Genomic DNA, 23,116 nt, shown 5'->3' with positions numbered 1-23,116 from the left:
AAAATAAAATAAAATAAAATAAAATAAAATAAAATAAAATAAAATAAAATAAAAAACCCTTAAAATTTTTTTAAAAAGGCCATTTCATTTGTGTGGATAAGAAGCTCTTAGGGTGGTTTTCTTGTCCTTTGGGTTTTGAAGGTAATTTTGTAAAGAATAATTAAGCCTTAGGTTTTCTTTTGAGCCTGAGAGGTAGGTCCTGGGAAAGCCAGTTGCTTCGTGGATGGGAATATACCCACAGCCGGGGGTGGGAGTGGGTTGGGTGGGCAGAGGTAGATCTGATTAGCTGAAGTCTATGGTCTTCCTCAATGAGCCACCACAGACTTGTAGGTGGGGTCGTCATCTTCACGTCACGATGTCTAGGCTAAGCTTACGAGGGAAAGGAATAACCTCCCCACAAGGTGGTCGACATGAGCCACTGAAATAATGTATCTGAGAGTGCTTTATAAAAACATTGTTATAATGTGTGGAAATGGTGGCTAAAGGAAGTGCTTCAAAACGTCAGCTATTATTAATGAGAGTGTAATTCAATATTAGGTCTAACTGGACACGGCTGATGTATACACACACGGGGCAACTTTTCAAAATATATCCTTTCCTTACCAGTTCACGGATATTCCTCACCATCCGTTCTCATTCCTCCCTGCTTTCTCCCCTTTGCATAGTATATTCATATAAATACATTTATCCATTCCGTTTTAGCAGCTGGAGTGTGAGTGTGGTTTCCTTAGTTGCTCTGCTGTGTGTGAAGTGAACACTGACTACACATTATTCTTTACTTCGGGAAGGCTGGGAACAATTCAAAGCCAAGGGCATGTTGTAACACTACTTAATAATCTGATGTCACATGGCTCATTCTCGGAATAATAGGTATGTTTTCTTTAGAGCTGGTGTCTTAGACCTGCTTCCTAGGGCAGAGCCTCATTACTAACTGCAATATTTCTTAATTAATCAAATGAGAACCAGGCCATGTTGGTATGATGTCACTGCATTAGTGCTTGGCATAATTTCTTCTCTGGTCATCTGGCTGAATCATTAAGATAGCTAACATAACTGTAGGAACAATGGCTCTCACACCTGGTATGAGGAAGAATTACCTAACGTAGCTTTGAGGATGCTCATTTGCACAAAGTTCTGGAAAATGTCGATATAGAAAGAAGTTCTGTGTCAGTTTTCTTTTCTTTTTTTCTGCGTCTGTTTTCTTTTACCTTCCTTCCTTCTTCCAGTAAAAACGTATTAAGCACCTACTGTATGCTAAGCATTAGGTATAAAAAAAAACCATCCCTGCTCTCAAGCCCTTAAGGAGCTCAAAGGCGTGTGTGTGACCACAGTACAATAAGTTATGAACAATGAGATAGGTTAGCATAACCTTCTGTGAGCATACACGTGGGAGAGGGCAGCTCTGGGAAGGCTTTGCAGAGGAGATGTTGTGTTAACTATTGAAGGATAAATAGAAATTTGCGGAGCCCAAACCCAACAAACAAGAGTAGCAGAAGGGGTATCCATGTGGCTGAACAAAATCTACAAAGGCACCAAGGCGTGGAGGAAGGTGATTGGGACGTATGATGTATAGTCTGGTACTACTCAGCTTGTCATAGTCTGGTGTTACCAGTGCACGGATGCACAGTTTACAGCAGCAGACATTTTTGTGGACCTGCTCCTGAGGTGTCTTCACAGCTATGGTAATCATCCGCTACAATCTGGTTTTGGCAGGCCACAACTGTTTTCCCTCTACTTCATGGTGTGGAATTCTGGAGGATCAGTAGAGCACTTCTCGGTCAATTCTCTGTGTGGAGATAGACATGAGGGAAGCTCTGAACCCTGAATCAGCTACCAGCTGCCTACCGCCACGAGATGGGAGATGTGCAGAGAGCAGACTCCAGGATAAAATTACTTTATCTCATTTGAATGACCTGTTCTGGTAAATCATGCTAGATTTCAAGAGTTACACCGGCTCCTTTTACCTAGACTAAGGTCCAGTTTAAGTGGCTTCCTCTGTCTCTTTTCTCCTGTGCTTCGATCTATTTCCTACCGACTGCCTACAACCGAGCCTTCCCCAGAAGTACAAGCAGGCCCTGGACCATCTTACTTTGGGTGTGGAAGGATGCACAAAAGGGAGGTATGAGAAGTGACAGGTTTAAGATAGGAAAAGCCATGATGGATTGAGTGGTGTGGAAAGAACAGCCAGAGGAGTCTCATGGCTCCCAGGTATGGTCTTACTTCAGTATGGCCGTTGCGTTCAGTCATTGGCTGGAGGCAGCCTTGGGAAGCATGGCCTCAGCACAAAGTCAAGTGTGGGTTTCAGGTGACTGGCTTGAGGACTCCCCAGTGGCCTTGCTGAACTTTCTTTACAACCGCACTGCGATCCAAGACACTTTCACTCAGCCTTCCTTCCTTCCCGCTCTCCTTCACTCAAGGTCAGATATGCATCATGGTTGGACAGCTTCCCCAACTTCTCTTGGCTCCTCTTCACTTCCTCTACAGATGTTTCCCCTGGTAAATGTCTTGCATGTCTAACTATATTTTGGTGGCTCCGTTTTGGAGGACCTGGAACAATACTGCACGGGACGAGCAAAGGAATGCTGATTTTAGTTCTATGCTCTTTACTGCTGAGATTCACCAGTAGGAAAATGTATTGCTTTGATCAAAATTTTATTTTATTTTATTTATTTATTTTTTTTTAACGTTTATTTATTTTTGGGACAGAGAGAGACAGAGCATGAATGGGGGAGGGGCAGAGACAGAGGGACACACAGAATCGGAAACAGGCTCCAGGCTCCGAGCCATCAGCCCAGAGCCTGACGCGGGGCTCGAACTCACGGACCGCGAGATCGTGACCTGGCTGAAGTCGGACGCTTAACTGACTGCGCCACCCAGGCGCCCCACTTTGATCAAAATTTTAAAAGAAAAGGGAGAACAGAAAGTGTGCCAATAAGGCAAGGGAAAGCTGTTGAAAAGGATTAAAGTTCAATAAAATAGGGACAATAAGGAATGAGATACAAGAAGATGCAATGGTTTAAAAATATTTGAATGAGCATGACGTGGAGGAAGGTATAATAAAAATGCAATGTCACGTGGGGTCACCCCCCCCCCCCCAACCAAGGTCTGTTTAGTGGGAGTCACTAGCCTTCACTTGTTCCTGTTTGAGTCTCAGTCTTGGGCTTCTGGAGCTTACTAGCTCACTCTTGTATAATAAAAACCCTCTTTCACAGTGTCAATTCAGTAACTAAAATTGTCCAGTTTGATGCTTAATCAAAATTCAGTCTTCAGGGCGCCTGGGTGGCTCAGTTGGTTAAGCGTCTGACTTCGGCTCAGGTCATGATCTCGTGGTCCGTGAGTTCGAGCCCCGCGTTGGGCTCTGTGCTGACAGCTCAGAGCCTGAAGCCTGTTTCAGATTCTGTGTCTCCCTGTCTCTGTGACCCTCCCCCGTTCATGCTCTGTCTCTCTCTCTCTGTCTCAAGAGAATAAATAAATGTTAAAAAAAATAAAACAAAAATAAAACAAAAAAACTCAATCTTCATTCAAGTGAAAAAGTTTTCTTCTCCTTACCTATTGACCAGGACAAGAAAGATCCTACGGCCTCTTCAATTCTAGACAAAATTGGTACTCTGTCTCTTCTGCTTCATTCTGTTTGCCAAAGCAAGTCACATGGCCAGCCCCAAAGGTAAAATCCAAGGAAATATACTTATTCCTGAGTCAGAAAAACTGAAATTACATGGTAAAGTGTGTAGGTAGAGGGAAAAGCAAAAGTTAGGGCTAGGAATTCAATCTCCCGTAGTACTAAGGGGAGAAAGTCTCCAATTAGCTATGCGTGGCACCTGTGTTCATCCCTTGACCATTCCCTGTGGCCAGGGTGGGACATGGTAGTATGATTGGCAGCTACAATAGGACTACGTGCTTGATGTGAGTAAGAAGAACTGTTTCCCCAAAAGAAGGAGATGCTAATCCAGGAAGAAAGGAGGAGGCTAGAAACAGAACAATTCTACTCCCATGCTTCCCATGCCTTGGCTTCTTAGCCCTTATAATCACTCTTTCACATAGGTACTCCTAAGATCCTCTTTTTTTTTTTTTTTAATGTTTATTTTTGAGAAAGAGAGAGAGAGAGCAGGGGAGAGGCAGAGAGAGAGAGGGAGACAGAGGCTCCCAAGCAGGCTCTGTGCTGACAGCTGAGAGTGCAATGTGGGGCTTGAATTCACAAACCATGAGATCATGACTTGAGCTGAAATCAAGAGTTGGTCGCCTAACCCACTGAGCCACCCTAATATCCTTTTTATAGCTGAGAAAATTGATGTTAAGACAGGTTATGTAACTTGCTCAAGATGACCCATCTTGAATGATAGAAATTTTGGATTAAAAAAATAGCTTTAGGAACTCCTCGGTGGCTTAGGCGGTTAAGCAACCGACTCTTGATTTTGGTTCAGGTCATGATCTCATGGTCAGGAGACTGAGTCCTGTGTCTGGCTCATCACAGAGCCTCGTTGGGATTCTTTCTCCTCTCTCTGCTTCTGGCCTGCTTGTGCTCTCCCTCACCCCCATCCTCCACCCCCAACCAAAATAAATAAGTTAATTAAAAAAAATAGATATACCTAAGGGCGGCTGGCTGGCTCAGTCAGTAGAGCATGTGACTCTTGATTTTGGGCTCATGAGTTCCGGTTAGGTGTAGAGATTACTAAAAATAGATTTATCTAATCACCAAAGCCACAGTAATCAAGAGAGTGGTGTTTATTGAAAGGACAGACACAAAGATCAATGGAATAGAATGCAGAGTCTAGAAATAGACACACCCATGCATTGTCAACCAATTTTTTAAAGATGTTATTTCTAAGTAATCTCTACACCAATGTGGGGCTTGAACCCATAACCCCAAGATCAAGAGTTGCATGCTCTCCTGACTGAGCCAGCCAGGCACCCCAACCAATTTTTAATGAAAGTGCAAAAAGTCAATGTAGGAAGATAGTCTTTTCAGTAAATGATGTTGAAACAAATAACAACCATATGCAAAACAAACAAACAAACAAAAAAAACAACCAAAAAAACAAAAAAGCCAAAGTAAAGAAAAAAAAAAAAAGAATCTCAACTTACACCTTTCACCTTATGCAAAAATGGATATGCCCAAACCTCACAATGAATCATAGACCTAAATGTAAAATGTAAAACTATAAAGCTTCTAGAAAAAAACATAGAAGAAAATGTTTGTGAACTTGGATGAGGGAAAGGTTTCTTAGATATGAAGCTGAAAAAGCACGATCCATCAAAAAAAAAAATCTAAATTGGGCTTCATCAAAATGAACAACTTTTGCTGTGTGAAAGTGACTGTAAAAGAGAATGAAAACACAAACCATAGACTAGGAGAAATAGTTTCAAATCACATATCTGACAAAGGACTTGTGTGCAGAGTATATAAGAACTTTCAAAACTTATCAATGAGAAAATAACCCAATTAAAAATGAGCAAAAGATTCTTTTATTTTTATTTTATTCTTTTATTCTATATGTGAAATATATATATATTATCTTTAAATATTTTAAAGATATTTTAATATCTTTAAATAATATTTTATTTAAAGATAATATTTAAAAAAAATTTTTTTTTTCAACGTTTATTTATTTTTGGGACAGAGAGAGACAGAGCATGAACGGGGGAGGGGCAGAGAGAAAGGGAGACACAGAATCGGAAACAGGCTCCAGGCTCTGAGCCATCAGCCCAGAGCCCGACGCGGGGCTCGAACTCACGGACCGGGAGATCGTGACCTGGCTGAAGTCGGACGCCCAACCGACTGCGCCACCCAGGCGCCCCTAAAGATAATATTTTAAATAATATCTTTAAATATTATCTTTATTGTTATAATCTGAATTTTCTCCATGACATAAGCATTAAGGGGATAGCTTAAAAATTTCAAATAGTTGAGCAATTTTAGAGGCTGCTTTTGTTATTTATCACACGACAAGGTGAAAATATATATAGTGATTTTCTGCCTTTTAAAAAATTTTTTTAATGTTCATTTGTTTTTGAGACAGAGAGAGACAGTGCGAGCAGGGGCGGGGTAGAGAGAGAGGGAGACACAGAATCCGAAGCAGGCTCCAGGTTCTGAGCTGTCAGCACAGAGCCCTATGCGGGACTTGAACCCACAAAACACAAGACCATGACCAGAGCCGAAGTCAGATGCCTAACAGCCTGAGCCACCCAGGTGCCCACCCCCCCTTTTTTTAAGTATGCTTCACACCCTGCATGGAGCTCATTGTGAGGTCTTGAACTCACGACCCTGAGATCAAGACCTAAGGTGAGATCAAGAGTTGGATGTTTAACTGACTGAGCCACCCAGACACCCTGATTTTTTGCCTTTCTGATACTTATCCTATTTTTCTTATCTAAGTGATCCAAACAAATAATTGACATGGACTTAGTGAAAAAAAAAAGTTTTTCTTCTGTCTTGCCATGAAATTTTTACTATTACAGGGGTGCTTGGGTGGCTCAGTCAGTTGAACATCCAACTCGGGTCATGATCTCACAGCTCGTGAGTTCCAGCCCCGCGTCAGTCTCTGTGCTGCCAGGTCAGAGCCTGGAGCTGTATGTATATATGTATGTATACATACATATACATATATGTATATATTTGTATATATACATGTACATATATACATATATGTATATATTTAAGCTCTTCTTTATCTGTTCATCTATTGGTGGATACTTGGGCTGCTTCCATAATTTGGCTATTATAAATAATGTTGCAATAAGCATAGGGGTGCTTATCAAACTTTTCAAATTAGTGTTTTTCATATTCTTTGTAGAATTAATTTCTACATTAATTGCACTCATTAATGCAAGTAGTGGATTGTACGGTAATTCTTTTTGTCCTCCTCTTTTTAAAATGTTTTTTTATCTTGAGAGAGAGAGGGAGAGAGAGAATCCCAAGCAGACTATACACTGTCAGTGTGGAGCCTGAAGTGGGGCTCAATCCCACAAACCATGAGATCATGACCTGAGCTGAAATCAAGACTGAGCTACCTAGGCGCCCCTCATATGGTGATTCTATTTTTAATTTTTTGAAGAAACTTCATACTGTTTTCAATAGTGGCTATACCAGTTTGCATTCCCAACAACAGTGCACAGCAGTTCTTTTTTTTCCCCACATCTTCAACCTTGTTGTTTCCTGTGTTTTTGATTTTAGCCATTCTGACGGGTGTGACATGATATCTCATTGTAGTTTTGATTTGCATTTCTCTGATGATGAGTGACATCGAGCATCTTTTTGTGTGTCTGTTGGCCATCTATATGTCTTCTTTGGAGAAATGTCTGTTCATGTCTTCTGCCCACTTTTGAATTGGATTATTTGGCCTTTTGGTGTTGAGTGTTATAAATTCTTTATATATTTTGGATACTAACCCTTTGACAGATATAGCATTTGCAAATATCTTCTTCCATTTAGTAGGTACCTTTTAATTTTGTTGGTTATTTCCTTCACTGAACAGAAGCTTTTTATTTTGATGTGGTCCCAATAGTTTATTTTTGTTTTTGTTCCTCTTGCCTCAGGAGACATATCTAGAAAAATGTTGCTATGGCTGATGTCAGAGAAATTACTGCCTGTGCTCTCTGCTGCGATTTTTATGGTTTCAGGTCTCACATTTAGGTCCTTAGTCCATTTTGAGTCTATTTTTGGGCATGGCATAAGAAAGTGGTCCAGTTTCATTGTTTTGCATGTAGCTGCCCAGTGTTTTCAATGCCATTTGTTGAAGAGACTGTCTTTTTCCTATTGCATGATCTTTCCTCCTTTGTTGAAGGTTAACATAATAAAATAATTGTGGTTTTACTGCTGGGTTCTCTATTCTGTTCTTTTGATCCATATGTCTATTTTTGTGCCAGTATCATACTGTTTTGGTTCCTATAGCTTTGTAGACTATCTCAAAATCTGGGATGGTGATACCTCCAGTTTTGTTCTTCTTTTTCAAGACTGCTTTGGCTCTTTGGGGTCTTTTGTGGTTCTATGCAAATCTTAGGATTATTTGTTCTAGTTCTGTGAAAAATGCTTTTGGTACTTTGATAGGAATTGCATTAAATATGTGGATCGTTTTGAGTAGTATGAACATTTTAACAATATTTGTTCTTCAAAAAATGGGCAAAGGGCTTTGAACAGATACTTCATGAAAGGAGATACACACAGATGGCAGATAAACACATGAACGTGTGTTCAACATCATCAGTAATTATGGAGTTGCAAATTCAAACACAATAAGATAATACCACATGCCTCTTAGAATGGCTAAAAACCCAAGCCAAGCCAACCCAACCCAACTAAACCCAAACTAAAACAAAACAAAACAAAACAAAACAAAACCTGAAATGCTCAATGCTGATGAGGCTATGGAGCCACTGGAACTCCCATACATTGCTGGTAGGATGCAAAATGGTGCAGCCACTTTGGAAAACAGTGTGGAGTTTTCTTACAAAGATAAACACACACCATATGACCCAGTAATTCTAGGTATTTACCCAAGAGAAATGAAAACTGAAATTCACGTGAAAAAAAAAAAGGTACATGAGTATTTGTTGCAGCTTTATTCACAATCATCAAATACTGGAAACCAAAATGTCCATCAACAATTGAATGGATATGGGGCGCCTGGGTAGCTCAGTTGGTTGAGCGTCCGAGTTCGGCTCAGGTCACGATCTTGCGGTCTGTGAGTTCGAGCCCCCCATCGGGTTCTGTGCTGACAGCTCAGAGCCTGGAGCCTGCTTCGGATTCTGTGTCTCCCTGTCTCTCTGACCCTCCCCTGCTCATGCTCTATCTCTGTCTGTCAAAAATAAATAAAACATTAAAAAAATTAAAAAAAAAACCCCAACTGAATGGATAAACACACTGTGGTGTAACCATACCATGGAATACTACTTAGCAGTAAAAAAGAATGAACTATACACACAGCCACATGGGTGAATCTCAAATGCATTTTGCTAAGTGAAAGAAGCCAGATCTGAGTGACTGCCGATTGTGTGATGCCATTTGTATGGCATCCTCAAGAAGGCAAAAGTAAAGAGACGGAGACCAGATCCTTGGTTGTCAGGGACTTGGGCTGAGATGTGTTGGTTATAAAGAGGCAGCACCAGGGGATTATTGGGGCTGATGTAACTCTTCTGTATCTTAATGGTGGTAGTGGCATCATGCTGCTGCTTTACTTCCAAGCAGAGAGAAGAGGACACATGTTTTTACAATCTAGGGAGTTAAGAGGGAAGAATCTTTTGCTTTCTGACAAAATTGAGGTCATTGTATCTACTAGTTGAATTCTCAAGGGCTTCTGTCAGAGCTCCAGCTGGAAATTTCAGGGTCAATGAGAAGCCTGGACACCTAGAAAATTCTATCACAGATAAGATGTGTAAGGCAGAATAATGGCTCCCCATGACGTCTACATCCTATTCCCCGGAACTTATGAGTGTTGCCTTAAGTGGCAAAAGGGTCTTTCCATATGTGATTAATGTTGAGGACCTGGAGACAGGGAGGATAGCTTGGATTATCTAGCTGGGCCCAATCTCATCAAATGAATCCTTCAAAGCAAAAGCAGCTGTGGTCAGAGACACGCCTATGGAAGACCGGTCATTCCTTCTCCCTCATCCCTGCTTTGTTTTTCTCCATAGCACTCAGTGCCGTATTGTAGGCAGAATGATGGAGCCCCAAAGATGCGCACACCCTAATTCCCAGAATCTGTGAATATATGTTACGTGGCTAAAGGGGAGGGAAGGTTGCAGATGGAATTAAATTTGCTCATTTGCTGACCCACAAACAGGGAGATTATTTGGGATTATCTGGGTGGATCCACTGTCACAAGGGTCCTGAAAGGTGGAAGAGGAGGGCAGAAGACATCAGAGTGACGGGATGAGAGAACTCAACGTGCCTTTGCTGACTTTGAAGGTGGAGGAAGGAACCGTGGAGCCAAGGAACACAGAGCCTCTAGAAGCTGGAAGAGGCAAGGAAAAGGAGCCTCCCCCAGAGGCTCCAGAAGGGAATGCAGCACCGTCAACACCTTCATTGCCACCCGTGAGACCCAGGTTAGACTTCTAGCCCACAGTCCTGCAAGGTATTAAGTTTGTGTTGTTTCAAGCCACTAGGTTTGTGGTGATTTGTTATAGCAGCAATGGAAACCAATACATAAGGAGAATGTATTGTTAAGTGTGAGGGGAGATGTTAATATTCATCAGGCTTCCTGGTTCTTCATCCCTCGAGTCCAGGCAGGTGATCCATTTGTCTACCTTCAGGATCAGTCTCATTGCCACTGGGATCAGTTCAGATCCTGGCAGTAAACATATGGGGTGTTTGTTGATATAAGATCGCGTATTAAACTGCACTCCTGTTGCCTGTGCCAGTGTTTCCTGAAAACACGTTCCCAGCTCCTGCCCTCCTTCAGCACAGGTGACTCGACCTCATTCTGAACCCAGTTTCGGGTCATATCTGCCCCTGCCTCGAGATCCCTGTTCCCGATCTCCTTTTCCTCCACCAGATTGCACTACATACTTGAGCGTGCCGAGGCCCCACACTTGCTTCACCCCTGACACAACTTTCTCTTCCCTCTGCTTGGGATTTTGTTTTATGCCCGTGCGACAGAGGGAAAGATGTATTATAATGATGTACTGGCAATACCTCCCTTCTTGTCCACGGGACGAATGCATGCTTTGTATACTCAGCTCACTCTAGAGGGCTTGCTGAATTCAGCAGGGTGGCTGGCAGTGAAGAGAATTAAAATGTGAGGGAAGACCAAAGTTCTCCACCTACCACAGGCTGAGGGGGATCATTGGAAGAAAATTTGATGAGAAGGTTGAATAAGCAGTAGAGATGGGTGAGCTGTAAGCCTAGAGATTTTGAGGAAATAGAAACTGAACAAATATTTAAAAGGAAGGTTTCCTAAGGGCGCTTGGCTGGCTCAGTTGGTAGAGCATGCAATTCTTGATCTCGGGGGCATGAGTTCGAGCCCCATGTTGGATGTAGAGATTACTTAATAAAAAATAAAGTAAAATGAAGAAAAAAGAGGAAGGTTTCTTATATGGTATGTAATGTGATATTGTCTTTGCCTCCCTGAGGAACACTCAGTAAATGTTGGCTTTGTGGGAGCTTGGAGGCGGTAAGTGCTGAGGGTCGCCCTAAGGCAAGGGCAGGATGACCCCAAACAGCCCAAATAGTTTCAGATGGAGAGAATGAGGAAAGGGACGGAAGTGGTCTTTCCAGTGGAAGGCCTTTCAGCAGGGATCCTTCAGAAAGGCTGCAGGAAGTAGCTGTCCCTCAGAGCAGTCCAAGAGGGACACAAGAGGGCATTTACCTGCCTGCACGCTCCCGTCTCCATTTCCGTTGGCCAGGGTTCACCTCCTAAACTCCTAGATAGTGTCGTCTGGCCACTCTGTGACCACTCAGAAACTGATTTCACACACTGCCATTTCATTTAAGTCTGGAAATGGGCCGTGACTCACATGGGTGGGGCACTGACAAAATGAAAGAACAGAAGAGGCAGTGGAGGGAATCTGAGAAGGCTGAAAACATTTGTCTCTGTGATGAGAAAAGCTTTTATTAAAATCTGGCTCCAGGGGCACCTGGGTGGCTCAGTCGGTTAAGCATCTGACTTTGGCTCAGGTCATGGTTTCACGGGTTAGTGAGTTCAAGCCCCGCATCAGGCTCCCCACTGACAGTGCAGAGCATGCTTGGGATTCTTGCTCTCTCCTCTCACCACTCACACTTTCTCTCTCTCTTGAAACAAATAAATAAAAACTTAAAAAGAAAGAAAAGAAGCCATACCTTCTATTTCTAAAAAAAAAAAAAAAAAAAAATCTCGCTCCAAATTGTAAATCGTGTTTTTAAGTGCACAGCTAATAAATGTATGAACTTACTTTTTTTTTTTTAGTGGTTATTTATTTTTGAGAGAGAGAGAGAGGGAGTGAGCAGGGGAGGAGCAGAGAAAGAGGGGGACAGAGGATCCAGAGCAGGCTCTGTGCTGACAGCAGAGAGCCCAATGCTGTCTCGTGGGGGCTCCAACTCAAGAACTGTGAGATTATGACCTCAGCCAAAGTTGGACACTTAACTGACTGAGCCACCCAGGCACTCCAAATTTACGTTTTTTTTTTTTTTTCATAAAGACATATGAAAAACTACTGAGGAAACATTCCCTAATGCTAATTAACAATGCCCCAGAAATCTCATCTTTAGAATTTCAGACTATAGCCATAGTGTTGCAGTCTAACAGGTGGGAAGCTTCTAGCATTTTGATTTTTAAAAGGTCATGCTGTCTCAAAAATAAATAAACATTAAAAAAAATTAAAAAAAAAAAAGGGGGGGCACCTGGGTGGCTCAGTCACTTGGGCGTCTGACTTCGGCTCAGTTCACGATCTCACCATCGGTGGGTTCTGGCCCCGTGTCGGGCTCTGTGCTGACAGCTCAGAGCCTGGAGCCTGCTTCGGATTCTGTCTCTCTCTCTCTCTCTCTCTCTCTCTCTCTCTCTCTCTGCCCCTCCCTACTTCCACTGTCTCTGTCTCAAAAATAAATAAACATTAAAATTTTTTTTAAAAGGTCATGCTGTTTAATTACTCAAGTAATACATATAATATTTTTACTAGTAAAAAAAATTTTTTTTTCAAGCCAAAACTACCCTTCCGAGTGAAGGCAGTTGCATTTTCTCTGCCCTTTCTTAACTCAGCCCTGAACGGAAAAGGGGCATGATTTGAGGGGCAGATTTGGGGAAAATAAAGTGGGCATGCTCAGTTCATTCCCACCCACTTTCCTCCTTGGAATCCAGCCAGCATGAGGTCTGCTCTCAGGGCGGGCTGACGCTTCCACTCACGGCAAGGCAAATCCCCCTTGGACCTGGACTGCTGGATTTTATTCTGCAGCTGGGTGCTGGGAAGCTTTTCTGACTCTCAACCCAGCTTTATCAGGAACTAGGTACGACTTTGGCCTTCTCCTTCCACTCCTTTATCTCAGTTTGTTTTGAACTCAGAAAAGGAGGAAGGGGTGCTATTTATCGGGCTCTGCTTCAGTGTTCCGACATTTGATACATCGGCCAGAAAATTGGTGTGGGAGAAATAAGGTACACAATTAGGGAGAAGCGAATGAATGCCCATGGAGTGACTGAGGCTTCTGGAGTGGCATGGGATTGGCCTTGGCCCTGTGGTCTTGCTCTTTAGTGTGTGTGTGCAGGACATTTCGATCTTGGCAGTCTTACATTGAGCCAGGTAGGTTTTTATGGTGGTGCAGTGGGCTCTTAACAGCTGTGGCCTGGGAAAAAAGGCCTTAGAAAAGCCACTCTGAGGCTGTAAGAGGACTTTGGCAAGGGCACAGGGGCCACGAGAGGGACTTATCAGGGGCCAGCAGGCTGAAGAGGTCTTAATAAGCAGTTACAGCTGAGGCAAGGGTTCAATTATAGGGAGAAAGAAACAGTCTTTTCATATACTGCCCTTTTAGATATTGAAGGAGTAGAAAAATATTTGCTGTTTTTAAACCGTGGGGGCAGCTGGGTTCTCTTTGGACCACAGAGCACTAATGAGAGATTAGTTTTCAATGTGCTAGTACTAAGTTTAGGTGGGTAATGTAAACAAACAGTCCTAATTCTGATTCCTCTTTTATGTTGTTTTGAACTATCTTCAAGGGCAAAAGTGGATGGACTAAGTTTGCATTTCTGTGGCTCAAGAATCACTCCCTCTACTTGTCCTCGAGGTTGCTAGAAACTGGTTACGGAAATGGGATGGAGAAATCCTCCCCAGGTGATGGTTTTCTTCCGCCTGAGGAATGCCACAGAAAGAGGCGGTGGAAAAAGCCACTGCAGCACAGGAATAAAAATGCTTACTGGTTACTTTGGGAGCTCTGTCACTGGACGGAATTCACCTTCAGTGCAACACTGCAGTGCAGACAACTAAAATTCAAAAGGGACTCGGAAATTAAGAGGTTTCTAATATCTGGGTGGGAAAGGACAGCTCCACAGATAAGATCTGATCCACGAAGACGTTGCCAGTGCTGCGCGATGCTAAGTTGGCAAGGAGGCAGCAGCCCCTCAAATGCCTTGCCAGAGGTGGAACTTCCTGGATGTGAAAAATGCAAGGTGCCATTGTGCGGAAATTAACCTGTAGCTAGTCAATTTCTCGTATCTAGGTTTTTAAATTTATTTTTAAAAAGTCTTTATTTTTTTTGTTTTAGAGAGAGAGAGAGAGAGAGACAGAGTGCGAGCAGGGGAGGCACAGAAAGAGAGGGAGACACAGAATCCAAAGCAGGCTCCAGGCTCCAAGCTGTCATCACAGAGACTGACCCGGGGCTCAAACCCATGAACCGCAAGATCATGACCTGAGCTGAAGTCTGGCTCTCAACGGACTGAACGGCCCAGGCGCCCCCCTCCTAACTGGGTTTTAACTCACAGTCCATCAATTCTGGATTCTTGGTCTCACTCAACTGGCTTCTGGTGAGGCTGTTATTTCTGCAACAGTTTTTGGCGACCCAAAATACTGTTGGCGACCCGCACTACTGATTCTGGGAATGTATTTTGCTTGAGAATTTGCTTGAAAAATCGGCTTGTTTTCTTCCTCTGGTGTGTGTAGAGCGGGTGCTGTGATCATTTTGCGTGTTCTGTAAATCTATAGGCTCTTGGAAAAAGCAGAGTACAGACTTGCTGGGGGTAACTATTGCTTTCTAATTTGGAGGCCCTCTAGGAGCTGCCCCCATTCCAGTGAGATCCAGCTTAAAATGTAGTTGCTAAAGATCCCAGCCTCTACCCAAACATCGAAATCCCCTCCATCTGAGACAGAGCAGCTCGAATAAAAAGTTGGGGGAAATGAATTTTGGACTTTAATTTCTTTGAATTTTAATTCACACAAACAGGATAATTTTGTTTTGAACCGTGCTTTCTTTGAAACTTAATGTCTCATGATTTTTATTTCATGCCTTGGACCTTAATTTCTCTCTAGCCATTTGATAAAGGGAAGATGTTTATGTTACAATTTTTTTCCCCTCAACATTATTAGCATTTTGTTATTGAGGTTTTGTTGTGCATATTATAATGGGAATAGTGCATTTGTCATTTTTATTTTAATTTTATTATTATTATTTTAAATGATTTTAATGCTTTTAAGTTTATTTATTCACTCTGAGACAGAGAGAGACAGACAGACAGAGAGGGAGAGTGCACACAAGTGAGGGAGGGGCAGAGAGAGGGAGAGAGAATCCCAAGCAGGCTCTGCACTGTCAGCACCAAGCCCAATGTGGGGCTTGAACCCATGAACCGTGAGATCATGACCTGAGCCAAAGTCAGACGCTTAACCGACTGAGCCACCCAGGAGCCCAGTTTTATCAGTTTTTAAAAACGTTTATTTATTTATTGAGAGAGAGAGCAAGCATGTGTGGGGGAAGGGCAGAGAGCAGAAGAGAGAGAGAATCCCAAGCAGTCTCTGTGCTGGCAGCGTAGAGTCTGATGGGGGCTCAATTCCATGAACCCCTGAGACCATGACCTGAGCCAAAACCAAGAGTCGAAGCTCAACCGAGTCACCCAGGCGCCCCTTTGTCATTTAATTTCAATCCCAGGGCATCTGGGTGTCTCAGTCTGTCAAGCGTCCGATTTCAGTTCAGGTCATGATCTCATGGTTTGTGGGTTCAAGCCCTGTTTTGAGCTTTGCGCTGACAGCTCAGAGCCTGGAGCCTGCTTCAGATTCTGTGTCTCCCTCTCTCTCTGTCCCTCACCTGCTCAGGCACGCTCTCTCTGTCTCTCTCAAAAATAAATAAACATTGGAAAAAAATGTTTTTTAAATCTCAATCCTGATCCTCTGGTAAGCTATGTGGAAAACATGGATAGGCATGATAAAAACGGATAAAAGAAAAATGAAAATTTCAGATTTGGGTACAAAATGGCATTGAACTATTTAATTAATGCATATAGGGAACTATTTTGGAACCTTTTGTGAGTGAAATCTGTCTTGCCCACCAGTGTTCCTGGGAGGGGACAAAGTTGGGTAATATAAGAGGGAGGAGTAGTCTCATGAAGATGGGGCAGGACTGTTCTGATAGGCTCCTGAGGTCCTCTCGTGAGGATGTCACACACACCTCTGCTGACATAGGCTTAGTGGCTAAAACCAGCGGTTTAAGAGAACAAAAATCAAGGGAATATTAGTGGGGGGATAATTCTTAACTGACTTTTGATATTACCTTCTGCCATAGATTGAGTTATTCTCCAAGCATATCCATGTCCTAATTCCCGGAACCTGCGAACATATTCTTTTATGTGGTACCAACGACTTTGCAGATGTGATTAAGTTAAGATCCTGATGTGGGGAGGTTATCCTGGATTATCTGGTTGGCCTGATGTGACCACAAGGGTCCTTAAAGGGGACACAGAAGAGTCAGAGAGGAAGGTGATGTGATGACAAAGCCAGAGATGGGAATGACGAGCTTTGGCGACGGAGGAAGGAGACACAGCCAACAAGCACAGGCAGCCACTAAATGTTGAAAATGACAAAAAAAAAAAAAAAAAAAAAAAATGGTTGGGGGCGGGGGGGGGGGGGCGTGGGATTCTTCCTCTTCCTCAGAGCCTCCAGAAGGAACCAGCCCTTCCAGCACCTGGACTTTACCTCTGAAAAGTGAAATGGATTTTGGACCTCCGACCTCCAGAACTACTAGAGAATAAAGATGCATTGTTTTAAGTAACAATGTGGTAATTTGTTACAGTCCCAACAGGGAATGAATACAACTTCCATCTGTGAAGGAACCTGACTTAGTAGATCTCCTTGTGTTCTTGGAGAGGGTGATGTAATCTGATTGGTAAATTCCAGAATAATAAATTGAGCATGAATGGCTTGGTTTCATTCTTCTTCCTCTTTGGGAGCCAGGCAGCCCAAGAAAGCACCCACTCGGCTACTTGCAGGGCAGGGCCACCTAGGTGATGGGATCTGCCCCTCTTGGGGCTGCTGGGTTTGGCTGGTTCAGTCGGTATAATACTGTGTGGTTCAGTATTAGTAAGCTCATTTGCCTTCCATGCTAAGCTACATTCTCTAGTGGCTCTCTTTTTAATGTTTATTTATTTTTGAAAGAGAAAGAGAGAGAGCAGGTGAGAAGGGGAGGAGCAGAGGGAGAGGGGGACACAGGATCCAAAGGAGGCTCCAGGCTCTGAGCTGTCAGCACAGAGCCCGATACGGGGCTTGAACTCATGAACCGCGAGATCATGACCTGAGCTGAAGTCAGACATTTAACCGACTCAGCCACCCAGGTGCCCCTTCAGTGACTTTTATCAGAAAAGGTGATATTTTGGTTCCCATGGATCACTTCTTTGTCTTATTTCTCTCTTTATGTATAACTCAAGCATGATAAAAGGGTGAACTTGAAGATAACAGATTGAACAAAAGTGGCACAACCTTTTCTTCCAGCTCCAAATTTCTGTAAGGTCTATAAGAAATGGAAAAGGTAGATGAAGAAAATCACAACTGCATGGAAAACAAGAGGGGGAGATTTCCAGGGACCAGAATTGTGACAAATGCCTGTATGATACAGGCGCAGGTGAAAAAGATCTATGATAGCCAAAACTTGAATATTGTTTTTTTGTTTTTGTTTTTGTTTTGCTGCAAAATATAGGAAGGACACCCTGAATGCTCACTGCCCCAAACTGGTAGATGCTAGCAGCAGGAAAAAGTTCAAAGTTCAAATAAGTTGACTGATTCGGGGACCGCAGCAGGAATGTCTAGATGGTTTGATCCGTCCTCAGCACCACCTTCTCCTACCCCTTCCGCCGGATAATAGTAATGGTCATGTCTATCTCCAGTGAAGAAAAATGGGGAGGAAGGTGACAGTAAGAAAGATAAGGCAGGGCCCCACCTTCAGTGTCTGTCAACGTCTGGGAAGAATGAGGAGCATCTGTACCAGAACACTGCCACTGAGGTATAACCTCAGGTTATAGGTAATCCTATCCTATAGGTAATCCTGTAGGTAATTCTATCCTTTCTCAAAACAGGCCAAGAAAAGCAATGCGACGTAGATCTAACAGATGCCCTCTACAGAGATGAGTGAAAAATCAAGAATGTCCAACTTTGAAGAATGCCACCACGACAGAGAGAGACGGTCAAACTTCCACCTGAGAAAATGGAGTCCGTAGAGCAAGAAGATTAGGGCTTTGCAACAAGTTATGACTTGTGTTCACATTCTTGTGAACGCTGAATACACATAAGTATGAATAAACCAGAGATTATGGAATCTGATTGTTGAAATAATAAAAGGGCTCCATCAGATTTGCTGGAAAACAAATTAACGAACTGGAAAACAGAGCTAGAAAGTTCTCTACATAATCAAGATACGTGAAAGATCTAGAATTTTCAGTTTTATCTAATCAGAGTTCCAGAGAGAAAGACTATAGAATATGGAAGAGAGGCGGAGCATTTAAATAAGTCATTCAGAGAAGACTTGCTTTCTCAGATTGAAAGGTATGAATAGTATGAATAGGTACAAATAGTATGAAATGTATGAATAGAAGAGATAAGGAAAAAAGCCTTAAAATCTTCCAGACAAAATAAACAGAATGCCTACAAAGGAGGGAGGGAGGGAGAATCAAACAGACATCAGATTTCCCATCAAAAACACTGTATTAAAAAATATCGGTGCAATGGTATCTTCATAATTTTAAGAGACGCTGACTTTTTAGAGCATTTTGACCACTTTTATTTATTTTTTATTTTTTTATTTTTTATTTATTCATTTTTGGGACAGAGAGAGACAGAGCATGAACGGGGGAGGGGCAGCGAGAGAGGGAGACACAGAATCGGAAACAGGCTCCAGGCTCTGAGCCATCAGCCCAGAGCCCGACGCGGGGCTCGAACTCACGGACCGCGAGATCGTGACCTGGCTGAAGTCGGACGCTTAACCGACTGCGCCACCCAGGCGCCCCCATTTTGACCACTTTTAATTGTACACAGTGGCATACAAGTATATTCACATTGTTGCGTGACCATCCAATCTATCCAGCTCCAGATCTCTTCGTCATCCCCACTGAAACTCGATGCTCAGTAAACACTAATTCCCCATTCCCTTCTCCCCACAGCTCCTGGCAGCCACCATTCTTTCAGAAGGGACAATAACTTTTAATTTAGGATTTTCCAAGGCCCAATGAAACAGAAGAAAAGGATGGGGGTCTTTTCCTACCAGACATGCACCGTTAATATAGAGCTATTGTTATTAAAACAGAATGACATTAGTGCATGGATGGACAAGTAGACAACTAGGAACAGAACAGAAGCTCAGAACAGACCAAACTATTTATGAAAACGATTTATACAAAATGGACACTCTGGATCTATAGGGAAAGGAAGAACTATACTAGTGATGCTTGATAACCCCTTATACATAATTAGATCCCTAGCTCACAGATATACCAAAAATGAATTCTAGATAAGGACTCAAACTGAAAAGTAACTTTTATTTATATATTTTTAAATTATTTATTAAAAAAATTTTTTAATAGTTATTTATTCTTGAGACAGAGATAGAGCATAAACAGGGGAGGGGCAGAGAGAGAGGGAGACACAGAATCTGAAACAGGCTCCAGGCTCTGAGCTGTCAGTACAGAGCCCCACACGGGGCTCGAACCCACGAACCGTGAGATCATGACCTGAGCCAAAGTCCAAAGCTTAACTGACTAAGCCACCCAGGCACCCCGAAAAGTAACTTTTAGAAGAGAAAACGGGAGAATGTTTTTATGGTCTTGCTCTTTAGGATAAAACGAAGCCGAAAACCCAAGCCATAAAGGAAAAAATTGGTAATTTCAACAACATTAACATGTAGACAATGTCTGCTTATTAAAAGTTATTATAAACATTGAGAAGTTACAGGGGTGCCTGGGTGGCTCAATCGGTTAAGCATCGGACTCTTGATTTCAGCTCAGGTCATGATTTCATGCTTGTGAGATAGAGCCTCGCATCAGGCTCCATGGTGGGTGTGGATCCTGCTTAAGATTCTCTCCCTCTCCTGCTGCCTTTTCCCTGCTCATGTGTGTACTCTCTCTCTCTCTCTCAAAAAAAAAAAAAAAAAAAAAAATCGAGAAGTTACAATCCAAAAGGTGATATTTGTAACAGATATAACCCACAAAGATTGGTGTGCAGATTACATAAAGAACTCCTACAGATCAATAAAATATAAATAACCCATTAGAAAAAGACAAAAATATAAACAAATTCACAGAAAAGTAAAACCAAATGACAAATAGGATGATCAACCTTCCTAAGATTCATAAAAAATGCAAAGAAAAATAATAATGTGATTCATTTTTTTAGCCAGTTTGGCAAAAACGAATATAAATGTGATACCAATTGTTGGTGAGAACGTAGAGCCATAAGACCTATTCTGCACCATTGGCAGGAAGGTAAACTAGTATGTCCACTTTGGAGAACAATTTGGTAATGTCTAGAAGAATTACAAATGCACATAACCTAAGGCCTAGGATTTCATTCTGAGGATTCATTCTAGGAAGTCAACAAGACTTGCACAAGAATGTTCAGAGCAACACGGTACAAGTAAAAAAATTAGAAATCTGCATTAGAAATATATATCAAGGGCACCTTGGTGGCTCAGTCCGTTAAGCATCTGACTTCAGCTCAGGTCGTGGTCTCATGGTTCATGAGTTCGAGCCCTGCGTCAGGCTCGCTGCTGTCAGCACGGAACCTGCTTTGGATCCTCTTTCCCTCTCTCTTCCTCTCCCCCACTTGTGCGCTCTTTCTCTCTCAAAAATAATAAACATTAAAAAAAAAAAGAAATACACATCAATAGGAAAATGAGTGGTTAACTCGGATTCTATTAATAAAAAGTTGTACTACAAGCAAATCTGAGTAAATTATGATTAAGCTTGAGCTTCACCTTCAGAATAGGGATGTCTTTCACAAATGTAATGTTGAATGAAAAAAGCAAATTGGCAAAGAAATACACCTAGTAAGATATCATTTATAGAAAGTTTAAAACAACCGAAAGAATACTATGTATTGATTCCGGATATGTCTGTAGTGGTTAAAACCTAACAAAATGTATGGGATGATAAGCACCAAATGAAGGATAGTGTTTGCCACTAGAAGGAAAGGTGGAGGATGTGATCACTGAGAGAAAAACAGAGCCAAAGAAGTAACTATAGAAGATTTGAATCAGACAATTAAAAGCTTTTTGTTTTTTTAATGTTTATTTTTGAGAGAGAGACAGAGACAGAGACAGAGCACAAGTGGGGAAGGGCAGAGAGAGAGGGAGACACAGAACCTGAAGCAGGCTCCAGGCTCTGAGCTGTCAGCACAGAGCCTGATGCCGGGCCCAAACCCATGAACCAGGAGATCATGACCTGAGGCGAAGTCAGATGCATAACTGACTGAGCCACCCAGGCGTCCCCAGACATTAAAATCTTAAACATATGCAAATATATGTATCCCATATATATTTGAGATATATATATATATCCAACAGGCAGAGAAATAGCATTTTCTTCAAATACACATAAAACATGGACAAAAATTGAGCATGTAGTAGGTCAGTTTCCCAACCTGTATACCATGTGGGACCTGTGTCCCATGGGCCAGAGGTTTGGGGATTATAGCCTGACTCCCACCAGCATCCTAGTCTGGGGCTCCAAATTCCTTTTACCCTAATGAGATGCACAAATATCATTTTTTACATGTACCACAACACCAGGAAAGTTTGGGAAGCAGATACTTGACCATAAAGAAAAGCTTAACAAATTTCAAGTCACATGCAGTGATTACAATGTAATAAAATTAGAAATTGAGGATAAAAAGAACCATTCCCAAATCTATACACTTAAAAATTAAGAATAAAAAGAGACACGTAAATAACTCTTGGATTAAAGAGAAAGTCAAAATAGAAAATACAAATTATTGGGGCACCTGGGTGGCTCAGTCAGTTAGGTGTCCGACTTCGGCTCAGGTCATGATCTTAATGGTTTGTGGGTTCAAGCCCTGCGTCGGGCTCTGTGCTGACAGCTCAGAGCCTGGAGCCTGCTTCAGATTCTGTGTCTTTCTCTCTCTCTGCCCCTACCCTACTTGTGCTCTGAATCTTTCTCTCTCAAAAATAAATAAACATTAAAAAAAAGATACAGATTATTTAGAATGGAACAAAAAAGAACATTACATATTAAGATCCACAGAATGGGACCAAACAAGGAAATCCATAGTATGTATGTATGTATTTAAAGTAATCTGTATGCCCAACACAATGTGGGGCTTGAACTCACAAGCCTGAGATCGAGTTGCACACTTTTCCAACTGAGTCAGCCAGGAGCCCCAGAAATCTGTAGTTTTAAATGCACTTTTTTGGAAAACAAGAAAGACAGAAAATAAGTGCCTGAGCTGAAGTCAAGAGTCAGAGGCTTAACTGACTGAGCCACCCAGGTGCCCCTAAGATTTTATTTTTAAGTAATTTCTACACCCAGTGTGGGACTCAAACGTACAATGCTGAGATCAAGAGTCTCAAGCTCCATGGACTGAGCAGGCGCCCCATCTTACATTTTTATTTGATAAATCAGGCAACTCTAAAATTAATGAAAATAGAAAATAAAGATAGATTTTTTGGGGGGGAAAAAGCAATTAGATAAACTTTTATAAAGTTTCATTAAAAAAGATAAACTTAACATTGGGATAGAAAGAGACATACTACAGATATATAGAGGAGATTTTAAGAGTTATTACAGAATACCATGTGTAATTTATGCCAATATATTTGATGAAATGGACAATTATTGAAGATAACCTAAATGTCAAATATTGGATCCACAATAAAGAAAAAACCCGAATATACCCATAACCACAAAAGAAATTGAAATCGTTGTCAAAAAAATACCTACCGAAAAGGTACATGGTCCAAACGTGGTCTGTGTTCTACAGTGAATTCTTCCAAGCAGTTGAAGGACATAATTCCCATCCTATCCCAGCCTTTCTAGAGCACAGAATCAGATGGGAAGCTATGTGATTCATTTTATAATCCTGACATAACTCTGATACCAGTGAGGACAAAGGACAACACAAGAGAAGAAACAGGCCCAATCCCTTAGAGTCAATATGCAAATCTAATTTAGGTGTATTTTGAAAGAATAATGCATCATGAGTAATTAAAGTTTATCTTAGAATGTAAGAATAATCTAAATTA

General features: G+C 41.9%; 1 protein-coding gene across 11 annotated transcripts in view; it reads left to right on the top strand.

Moving 5' to 3' along the window:
• Window positions 1–23,116, top strand: part of APOLD1 (apolipoprotein L domain containing 1) — a 62,295-nt gene that overhangs the window by 16,925 nt on the left and 22,254 nt on the right. For 4 of the 11 annotated variants that reach the window (XM_040488883.1, XM_040488887.1, XM_040488877.1 and 1 more), the window contains exon 2: window positions 9,902–10,067. The exons of 2 other annotated variants lie outside the window; for them this stretch is intronic. Coding sequence is in view for 2 of the 9 variants with exons in the window: in XM_040488888.1 (XP_040344822.1) it covers window positions 9,902–10,038; window positions 13,614–14,084 (608 nt within the window). In the remaining 7 variants the exon portion in view is untranslated. Of the gene's footprint in view, window positions 1–3,560; window positions 3,665–9,901; window positions 10,068–13,613; window positions 14,124–23,116 lie in introns of those variants that run through there. 5 more of the 11 variants (XM_040488888.1, XM_040488889.1, XM_040488878.1 and 2 more) reach the window with 3 other exon arrangements.

Source organism: Herpailurus yagouaroundi, unplaced genomic scaffold, assembly GCF_014898765.1.
Source record: "Herpailurus yagouaroundi ecotype Mexico unplaced genomic scaffold, PumYag 166, whole genome shotgun sequence".
NCBI lineage: Eukaryota > Metazoa > Chordata > Mammalia > Carnivora > Felidae > Herpailurus > Herpailurus yagouaroundi.
This window is presented reverse-complemented; position numbering and strand designations above follow the sequence as displayed.